This window comes from Nestor notabilis, unplaced genomic scaffold (genome assembly GCF_000696875.1).
Source record: "Nestor notabilis isolate BGI_N333 unplaced genomic scaffold, ASM69687v1 scaffold7276, whole genome shotgun sequence".
In the NCBI taxonomy this organism is placed as follows: Eukaryota; Metazoa; Chordata; class Aves; order Psittaciformes; family Psittacidae; genus Nestor; species Nestor notabilis.
In genome coordinates this window covers 33,813-44,798 of record NW_009932287.1, presented here as the reverse complement: position 1 = coordinate 44,798, position 10,986 = coordinate 33,813, and the positions used below count along the sequence as shown (strand labels likewise).

The 10,986-nt window shown below is 42.5% G+C and overlaps 1 protein-coding gene across 1 annotated transcript; it reads left to right on the top strand.

Annotated features, from left to right (window-relative positions):
* Positions 1–8,415: 8,415 nt before the first annotated feature.
* KCNF1 (potassium voltage-gated channel, subfamily F, member 1) lies at positions 8,416–10,646 on the top strand. The gene is made up of 2 exons (XM_010016313.1): positions 8,416–8,514; positions 8,581–10,646. Exon 2 carries the CDS (start codon positions 8,811–8,813, stop codon positions 10,272–10,274), a length of 1,464 nt encoding a protein of 487 aa, XP_010014615.1. The 5' UTR covers positions 8,416–8,514; positions 8,581–8,810; the 3' UTR covers positions 10,275–10,646.
* The last annotated feature ends 340 nt before the right edge of the window (positions 10,647–10,986 follow it).

The following is a 10,986-nucleotide window of genomic DNA, read 5'->3' as shown; positions in this document are numbered from 1 at the left end:
ACTATTCTATGATTCTATGATTCTATGGCATGTGTTCTAGTGATTTGTGGCAAAATGTTACTGTGGATATCCCAACAGAGGGTGGCTCTTCTTTCTGGTGGTTCTGTTACTGTGTTGTCTTACTAACTGTGCACAGAAGTCTAAAGAAAAGATGAGAGGACTGAGCAGTTAAAACTGGGTCTAGAGCACATGGAAGACATTTTCCATTAAGTGAAGTTTTAACATCGTTGATGGCATAGTCAGGAACTCCTTTAATCAAGGCGACCCAAGAGAAGTCACTGTAACTACAGAGGATGTTTGAAATCCTACCATCAGCAGAACCAGGGAGTCTCTGCTATCTTGAGATTAGCTTGTGTTCATCACAGCAGAGATACGCAGGGAAGCTTCACAAAAGTGATGAAGTCATCATTACTCATCAGGCCAGAACAACTGAAAATGACACAGAATGGTAATAAGGAAAGGTCTCAGCAGTGATGCTTCCCATTCATCACTTAACTTCTTTCATCTTCTTAGCCTTTATTTTTTTTTCCTGAATGGGGTATCTTGGACTCTGTAATCTCATCATTGAGGACACTACAATGAATCTGTGTTGTATGCATCGTACTGTTCAAATGGGCTTATGAATCTACCCTGAGTAAAGAGAATTAGTATGCAAAATGTCAATACAATGTTAAATTAAAAAGCACATACTAATGAAACGCATTCAATTTAGAAAAGTAAAATGAAATCTTAACTGAGCAGAACCAATTATTGTATAAAACAGAACGGATAAAATGCTTGACTGACTCATTGTCTAGACAAATCACTTAGAAACATGTGGGTTGGCTATAGAGCCATTCAGATAATGCAAAAGCTTATTTGTAATCTGTTTGCCAAATTAAAAATGTTTTTTGATTTGACTCATTTGTAAGCTATTAAGAAAGGCAATGTGTTGCCAAACAGCTTAAGGAAAGTAGCAAGAAGGTAAACAATTTGCCCAATGGCAGATGACAGATCCAGAGAAGGGCCAGGAAATCATTTCTGACACATCAGTTGTCCTCCAGAAAATGCAGTTCTGGTTAACTGAGTAAATTATATTTGAATTCAGCAAAAATTTTTGCTAAGGAAATCTAAAATGGAGATGATGAAATCAGTTTTTCAAGGTAGGGTCACACAGAGGTTTGGATTTCTTTTTCAAAGACAGCAAGAGTAAGAACATGATCCCCATCACTTCTCAAAGCAGTGAATAGGACACCATGGGAAAGGGAAACTAAGTATGATTTTCCTCTTCGCCTGATCCATAGTGCAAAGGTTTGCTGATAAAAAGTTACTTTCATCACCCCAGATTTGCATGCTTTAATGCTTCTACTCAATGCAGCTACGAAAGCAGGATGCTGGCCAGGGAACACCACCTCCTCCAATCCCTAACCATCTTCCTGGCTACCAGCAGGACTGTGACCATCACCTCTCTGCAGAAGATGGATGGACGAGCCCTGCAGGCTGCTGTAGGCAGGAGACAGCAAGGTGTTTCAGGCCATCATGACACAATCCTCAGTCCTGCAGGATTTAATGAAGTCAAATGTACCCTGGACTCCTCCATGGGTACAGCACGGGTAATTTCATATTTGTGAAGATATGAACTCTGCCTCTGCTACTGCCTACACACCTTCCCCTCCTTCGTCCTGTACCAGTCATTGAAAGAAGGAAAATTGTAACTACTTACAAGAGCATGTGAGAATTGCAGGTTCTCCTGAAGTCTGTATTTCAGTGTGTTGCAATGTTTTCTAGAATCAATGAAAGTATTTTATTTTTTTATTACTGTTCCAGCACACTGCTGAAAAGCTTTCTGTGGCTTTTTTCCAACTGATTTTCTTCACAGCTTTTCCACACTAGAAAATATGCAATATTTTTTCCTTTTCATTGAGCACATATATAGGAGTGGTTTTGACCATGTTTACTGTGAATTATTTGATTATATTCCTCTCCTGGTTATTTTGATTGCCCACAATAAAAATATTCATTCATATAAAAATCTCTTCTATTGTGAAATGGTACATGCTAAATTGCTACACATGCTCTCCTTTCAAAGAATTAGGAACAATAGCTTGTACAGAGTATTATTAATAACTATTCCAACTCCAAGCAGAGAAGACTGCAGTGTTAGATTCTTTTAAAAGAAAACATTAGAACACATTAAAAATCTCTCCCCAGGCAAGCTTAGAAACTGGCTTTATGTCTTGGCTGCCAACACTTAGCTGTCTGCCCGTTGTCACCTCCCTCTCTGCTGGCATGGTCCTGGTCTTTCCATTGAGGCAACTGTTGATAATGATATGATTTGGTGGATTTTTTTGCTTCTGAAGCAGCTCGAACCCCTTCTTAGGCTTCCAGTACCTCTTTTTCAGTGGGAATGTAGCTGGCCTCGGATCCTCTGTATCCCCAACTCCAAAAGCCAAGGGGTCGACCTCGAGTCTCCCCTGGAGCTTTCTGCCAGAGGCTCCAGGTAGGACCATTCTCCCCAGCTGCGGTGTAGAGCACATTTTTCACATCTGGCCAGGTCCGCACTGGTCCAAGGGCTACTGCATGAACTATTTCTCGTTTAATTTGTTCAAAGGCTTGTTGTTGCTCAGGGTCCCATTTGAAATCATTCTTCTTCCGCGTCACATAATAGAGAGGGCTTACAATCAGACTGTAATTTGGTATGTGCATTCTCCAAAAAAACTCACAATGCCTAAGAAAGCTTGTGTTTCTTTCTTATTAGCTGGTGGAGATATTGATGGGGTTTGGTTGATCACATCCATTGGCATCTGATGGTGTGTTATCAATGTTATTCTCACACTAAAGCTAAAATATAGCACTGTACTATTACTAGGGAGAAGATTAACTCTACCCCAGCCAAACCTAGGATGCTAGGTTTTCTCTTTTCTTTGTACATGCAACAATATTCAAAGGGAAAAAGAATAATTGAAAGCTTTGGGTGACAGTGTTTAAGAGCAGGAAGCAAACTTCCAGTCCTTCCTCAAAACACAGTGACTGTAAACAAGACAAGGTCCTTAAAATGTTTATAGCATCTCCAGCTCCCATCCCATTCATGACTCACTGATATGCTTAATTTCAACCCAGATGTTATCTGCTTCCAGTGGAGGCTGCATCTTATTTATTTAAAGCCATTAACATTAAATCAGAGATTTGGCTGGTCTCTGGGGTGGTCACTTAAGGCAGGTTTAATTGTATAAGAAAATAGACTCATTAATGTCAAATGAAAAGCAAGACCAATTAAATTTTACAGCAAGCTATTACCAGATTTTCATAAGGAATTAATTAAAAGAGCTGCTAAAATAAATAAACTGATTTAGTATATATAAATTCTGAACTTGAAAAAAGAACTGAAGTAACTTAGAGAGGGGGAAATAAACTGGGGAAGGACTCGTTTGATCTGAAATAATAGTCATGGAGAAATATGTAAATATGATGGAGACAGAGACACATAAACCAGCTTCACAAGGTGATGTTGTCTGCTACAGTCCAGATAGATACCCATCTCAGGTCAGACACTTCATAACCTCTTGCTTTCGACATATCAATCTGAAAGAGAGGTTGCCTCACTAACCACTAGAAACTACCTTAGATTTGGAAACCCTGAAGAATTCTTACAGTGAAGTCTTTCCTGCTCCTCTTGGTAAAGCTGGCTGTGGTAAAATAGAGTAGATGCTCTTTCTGAAGCCTATGACAACATCATTAATTGCTTCTCTCTCTTTGAGATTATCTGCCTCCTATTTCTTGTGATTGATGTGAAGTAATTATATGGTGTTTCTTCCACACAGAACCACAGAACCTTGTGCTATCAGCTGCTGAAGCAGACCCCATGCAGCTGACTGCAAGCTTTATCCTCACAATACCCTAAAGAAAGGAGGACGAATAAGATACTTCCATTCCCCATTCTTCTTTAGGTCTCTTATTGACTTTTTTATAGTACATTTCCATTACATCTTGTTGTCTTGAGTAGCTCTTCACAGTCTGCATCTAGCTGAGGATAAGTTGCATGTAAGATGCTGAGATCTCTTGCTGGATCCATCACAGTTCCAGTCCTGTGGATGTCATTTAAAAACCAAATACGACATAGCAGAAGGACAATTGTGCAAGGGGGTTACACTGAGTAGGAGCCACCATCCCCCCAAGGTTGCTGTTAGTTCTATGGCCTCTGAGGGCCACACAACAGTGTCCAGCATAGAAATCACAGAACCTAAAAAGCAGATGTCCAGTGGCAACAGGTGACTCAGGACAACTCAGTACACCCTAGACCAGCTTTACATGTGCCCGGGGATGTTTCTGGTCACTAAAATCAACTGGCAACTGGTCTCCATCTAGTCTAGAATCCTTTTAGTCTCCAGTACAGGTGGCTGCTTGCAAACTGCCAGATGGGAATGGTGTCTGATGGACACATGGTGGCTGGGAAATGTCCATGTTAGTTGGTCAGCATGGGCTGGATCTGTGCCAGACATACTCTAACTGTTTCTTTCTTGGACAGTCATAGTTAGGTCCCTAAACTTGAGCTTACACGTGTAGACACAGCACTAAACACTCTGTAGTGTCCAGGAGGAGCAAGAGGCCAAAGGTGCCGTCATGGTCCCAGGCACTGAAAGCAGGGCTGTGCTCAGTGCAGGAGGCTGCCTACACTGCAGCCTGCTTGCGGAGAGGCTGCTTGACTCCTGCTTCTGCATTAAACACCCCTCTCCACATGGAGTACAGTCTTATCTCCCTAAGGTTGGCTCTTAACCTACACATGTCCCTTCATGCATCACTATTGCCCATAGGTCAGCGGGGAGCAGCTGGGTGCATCAGCCAGGAGGGTAGAGGTGCTCACTAAGTTTCAGGAGTGCAGGATGAGCCAGACTACAGCTCAAGAGGAGCAATCTCTCTTCACAGACTAACACAAAGCCACCCACTGGTGAAGGTTCTCTCTCAAAAAGTGGCAAAGGGAGCCAAACCTGCAGCTCCAGCATCCTTCTAGCACTGCTGTCACTGCAGGTCCCCAGGTGCTGTGCTGTGGGATGCTCTGTGCCACCCTCATGTTGGGCCTGATGCCACTGAGGAGCCATATTCGAGCTCCAGCTATGACTTGTGGACCAAGCCCTGTGGGGGTCCAAGCTCCCCGGGGAGATCCTTGGGCATCCCTGCTGGGGCTGCCCTTGGCAGGTGAGCATCCAGCAACCTGGGAGTCCATCCCTTGGGCTGCAGAGTTTGAGGTCTGGCTGAGACTCCTCCTTCTCCTCCCTGAAGGAGCCAGTCTGAACCACAGCCAAAGCTTAACACATCTGCCAGTTCAAATCCGTGTGTTGTTCTCTGAGCCAAAGTACCGACACAGAACTGTCTCATTCGGTCTGTAGGAGTTAAATTGCCAGCATGCAACACTTCAAGTAGACACAGAGCAAGGCTTGGCCTGTTTGCCCAGTCCAGATAAATCAACAGAAGTTGAATTTAGAATAATTGCAGTGAGTTACTCATAAATGAGTTACAGGGCAACAATTACCTACTGAAATTTTTATATTAGAGACGCTCTCTCTTCATGGATGAAAAATGAATTCAATTAGTGAAATAAATTGTTTGCTGCAAATTATTCATTCTGCTCTTGTAGTTTGCTGTTCAGTGATGCGTCTGATAAAAAAAAAAAACCAAAAAACATTCATTAAGATTTTCCCTGACCCTTCTTTGGATGTTTTATATTTGTCAAAGTGAATTTAAAATACTACCAAATCTCTAACATTTCTAACATTTGACAGGCACACTGGAAGGTGTAAAGAACTCTGCAAAGGCGCAAGACGAGAGAATAAAGCACAAGGATTTTAGCAGCTGCACTAAGTAAAGTCTTCATAAGGACTGATCTGGCATTTCAAAAATAGTTTCTTTCCAACCTTTTGAGAAGGTGCTGAGATTTACCATTTGAGAGGAGCTGATTTCACCTTTCAAACTGAACAATATAATCCTGTGTGCCTATTTTGTAGGTGTTTGTTCTGTAAAATTACAGGGTGTGGAGACAAGCCTATTTGGAAACTAAGTTGGTGCTTTCTGTGTCGGTCATGCTCAATCATACATTGATATCTTATCGTTACCTGTAGAAAAGCCAAAAGGTTACTGGAATGAATCACTGATCAAAATGAGTAGGTATCTGAGATGGCTAAATCTGAGGATGTAAACATAAAGAACCTGTTTCCCTGTGCTGATGCAGCCTGACAACATATTAAAACTAATTTTCCCAGGTATCAGTTTTGTTTTGCAAGAACTGGCAGTCAGTAATCTCATACATTTCCCCTGTGCAAGTATGAGATTTCTATCGGCATCTTAAAATTTATTGTGCTAAAATAAAGCCAAACCATTCCTGTTCATGGCCAAGGAAGTCCTAGGTGGGTAAATATTGCTGAACCCACAAAATCTCAGTCTTTTTGGAGATCTCCAAGATCTCCCTTTTACCCATTAAGCTTGCAAGTCTCAGAAAACTTATACGTGCCTGGAAAAGAATTCAAGGAACATCTTGCATTGCACCCACACTATGCAGTACCCTCAGGAACACCTGAAGGTGACACTGACCTCCAGAGATTAACAGTGTGACGCAGGTGTAGACTAATGGATATTCCTCTTTCCCAGGGACTGTCACTTGAATAAAGTGACCAGCCCCTGCAGTTATTGTTCCTTGCCCTCCATACTGTTCTGCAGCAAGGATACAAGTGACATAGCCCAGGCATTTGAAGATTATGGAGCTGTGGTTCATGCAGGGCTTATTCCTCCCTGTGAGACTGGGTGACTGGGTGCTGCATTTAGGGGGTGACTACAACAGAGCAGCAAGAACCCACTTCCCTTGGCTTCAGTTTTTGCATTATAAATTTGTGCATGGACGTGTGTGACAGGCAAAGGATTGTGTTTCTTTCTTTTATAGGTTTCTTATGAGTCTTCCTCTATTATGAATTCACCTCATCCATCTCATATTTTCACTCTCCTCAATCATGCAAGAGCTCAGGGACAAAGAAGGTCATTGGAAGGTCTGGGAAGGGGCTGAATCAGTGATTTAAACTCATGGCTTGTGCACTCCCACATGTCATGAACTACCTCCAAGGGGTATTCATAAGGTACGTGAGGCTATGTGCATACCCCATGTCACGATGATGTCTGGTGCACAACCTTTTACTAATCTCCCATAAGTTTCAGGCAAGGGAGTGGAAATGGAGCACAGTGTGCTCACCAGGGTCCCCCTCGCTGGGTTACAGGAGCACCAGGACAGCAGACACATCAGTGCTCTCACCTTTCTCCCAGGATGGACACAAGCCTAGAGAAGCATGCTATCGATCGGATTTGCCCTTCCCTATTCCCCTCCACTTAGAAGCTTTTCAGAAGCCAGTAAATAGGAAAAGATCAAAACCTGCTGGTATAGATCATTCTGCTGTGGCCAGAAACAGTTAACTTGCCAACTATGAATTCTGTTGGGTCAGAGCCCTCAGCACCCACTACAATGAACTGTATCACCTGCACATAAGGGTCTAGGGAACAAATGTCCATCAAAACCTGGAATTTGGAGAAAACAAAGTTAAGAGGAAATTCTTGTTATTCTACTTGTTAAGTGCTGGATGTAGTACAAAGCACTATTGCTGGTAAGTAACATTCACCAAGAAATCAATTACTCAAACCCTCCTTAGGGTCAGTTGAACACAGGTCAAGAAAGCATGGCTAAAACTGAGGACACAGAGATGTGGGAAACGTGCAGAGAGGGCAGGGAAAATTTTGGTCCACAGCTGCAGCAAAAACTTTATGGTCCCTGCTTGATTCTCAATGACAACAATACAAATCTACAGTAACTCAATGTCCTAACAGGGAATTACTCCAGTCTCTCTAAAAGCGAGATTTACGTTGTGTGTTTATTCCAAAACACAATATTTTTTCCTCTGTCTTCTGCCATAAGAAGAATATATTTCAGTGTCTTTCTGAAGCTCTGAATGACTTTATACACGATTATGTTTTGTATTTGATTTTAAAAAAATGTGAAAGTGCATGGCGGTATAGAAACACGTTATTTTACAGCGAGGCAGGCGTATAAATAGCTGAGCTGTTTTCTGTGTAGCTGGTGCTTTGCTGTGTTTCACCAGAAGAGGGTAGAGTTTGGAAAGGACTCCTCGCAGTCTGGGCTTCCTATTGTGCTGGGAAACAGCAAAGGGAAAACAAGCACAAGTTTCTCCTCTACACACTTGCACCGACTATGTGCAAGAGTCAGCAGATAAACTCGGGAAGACCTTAAAGTAAAAAGAAAACGGACAGGAAAACAAAATTCCAAAGCAGCTTTCTAGGGAATTCTGTGGAATCGAAGAGAGAAACTGCAACATTTTTCTGTGGGCTCACCCTGCTGATTGTCTCTCTGAGAACTGTCACTCACTGCACATTGCATTAATCAGAGAGCAGGATTTATTTCTCTGCCGTGACTTCCAACCTGTGAATAAATATCACTTTTAGAGAGAGAATGGGACCTGAAAAGACTCTCGAGCACTGAACAGAGGGGTGAGTTTTATTAAATGGTTTCTTCTCTTTCAAATCTGCTGGAGCTTTCTAACATCCTGCTTGCAGGCACAGCAGCCCGATGACTTGTCTTTTCCCTGCAGCTTGTTGCATACCTCACGAGGCTTTCCTGACTGCAGGCTTGTTTCTGTAACCTTTCCCACCATAACTCCCGGTCAGTTTAGTAACGTTGGTGATAGAACTGACTCGCTACCAATTTGCTTTCATGAGAAATTAAAACCACAAGCTTTGAAACCAAACAAGAAGCTAAAAATCAAATAAAAGCCGACAGAATTAAAATGGCAGGTGACTCTAGCTTTCCAGATATGGACAGTGACGGATCAGAAAGAAATGAAGAAACTGAGATTGTAGTTAATGTCGGTGGGGTAAGGCAGGTGTTCTACGGAGATAACCTGAGCCAATACCCAGAAACACGGCTGGCAGAGCTGATCAACTGTTTATCGGGAGGATATGATAGCATATTCTCCCTCTGTGATGACTATGATCCTGGAAAGAGAGAGTTTTACTTTGACAGAGATCCAGATGCTTTCAAATGCATTATTGACGTGTACTACTTTGGGGAAATTCACATGAAGAAAGGGATATGCCCCATATGTTTCAAGAATGAAATGGAATTTTGGAAAGTGGATCTGAAATTTTTGGATGACTGCTGCAAAGCTCATCTAAGTGAAAAAAAGGAGGAACTGGAAGAAATAGCCCGAAGGGTGCAACTGATTCTGGATGACTTGGGAGTGGATGCCTCGGAAAGTCACTGGAAAAGGTGCCAAAAATACATCTGGAAATTTCTGGAGAAGCCAGAATCGTCCTACCCAGCTCGAGTGATCGCTGTTCTGTCCTTTCTGTTTATTTTGATCTCCTCCATTGTGATGTGTGTGGGGACTATCCCAGACCTCCAGATCGTAGACGCTGAGGGGAACCGTATAGAGCACCCGACCCTGGACAGCATAGAGACAGCCTGTATAGGCTGGTTTACTATGGAGTATGTGCTGAGGCTGATCTCCTCTCCCAACAAACTCCACTTTGTCCTGTCTTTCATGAACATTGTTGATGTGCTAGCAATACTTCCTTTCTATGTCAGCCTGACCTTGACCCACTTGGGAGCCAAACTCATGGAGCTGAGCAATGTCCAGCAGGCTGTCCAGGCACTGCGCATCATGAGGATCGCAAGGATTTTCAAGCTTGCACGGCACTCCTCGGGGCTCCAGACTCTAACGTATGCCCTGAAACGTAGCTTTAAGGAGCTCGGGCTGCTCCTCATGTACTTAGCTGTTGGAATCTTTGTCTTTTCTGCCCTGGGTTATACCATGGAGCAAAGTCACCCTGAAACTTTATTTAAAAGCATCCCTCAGTCATTTTGGTGGGCAATCATTACTATGACCACAGTTGGATATGGAGATATATATCCTAAAACAACACTAGGAAAGCTGAATGCTGCCATCAGTTTTCTTTGTGGGGTGATAGCCATTGCCCTTCCCATCCATCCGATCATTAACAACTTTGTCAGGTATTATAACAAACAGAGAGTTTTAGAAACAGCTGCCAAGCATGAATTGGAGCTGATGGAGCTAAACTCGGCTGAGGGGAAAGCCACAAGCTCCAAAAGTGAACTAGAGGATCTTGTGACAGAAGGCAAAGAGGGTCCTTTTTATAGCAGCCGGCTAAAAGTCTCCCACAGTGACACCTTTATTCATCTCCTGTCAGAAGAGAAACACTATAGGACCAGGCTTCAAAGCTGCAAATAAACTGTGAGCTGTTGTCAGAGCTAAGCTATAGATTGGGGCAACCTGACAATCAACCATTGAAAAGACTCGCGGGATCTGTCAGAGTTGGGAGGGAGCACTGCTTTGCTTTTCCAACGTGAACATAAATTAACCCCATGGTATCTCCATCAACAGTTGGTAAGACTTTGCCATTATTTCCCAAAATAAAATAGTAGGACTCCATTGAGATCAGACTGCTTACAATGAGTGCATTCCAACAGAAAACATTTGTAACCATTTTAGAGACTGAAAAGCCCTTCCTGATCGGTAAATGTTCAATGACCTGAATGTGCAGCATTGCCACATCAGAACTCTGTACCTGTGACAATAAAGAACAGCATCGCACAGATTGTGTCTTCCAGGCTGTCTTCTATGCCTTTGCAGCTAGGAGAACTGCTACTTAATAAAATTAAAGCAGCCTCTCACTCGTATTAGATTGAGGTTTACAGTGAAACATTAGGAGCAGTTTCAGCCTAGAGGTACTGCAAGTATGAGCAATATACCATGTGCAGAGTATTAGAGCCAATGAATGGCGTTATTTTTGTAAAATGTAATTTTGGGGTCAACTTTTTGGATAGGTATCTGTTCTTCTTTCCGGAAAAAAAAGTGATTGTCAATGGGACGTTAAGCTGACAGAGATGTAGAACAGAACCAATGTGTTTTAAGGAACAAATCAAAAAAATAAAATAGTTCT

Coding starts and splice junctions, on each gene's coding strand:
- KCNF1 (XM_010016313.1), top strand. CDS start 8,811: ATGGCAGGTGACTCTAGCTTTCCAGATATGGACAGTGACGGATCAGAA.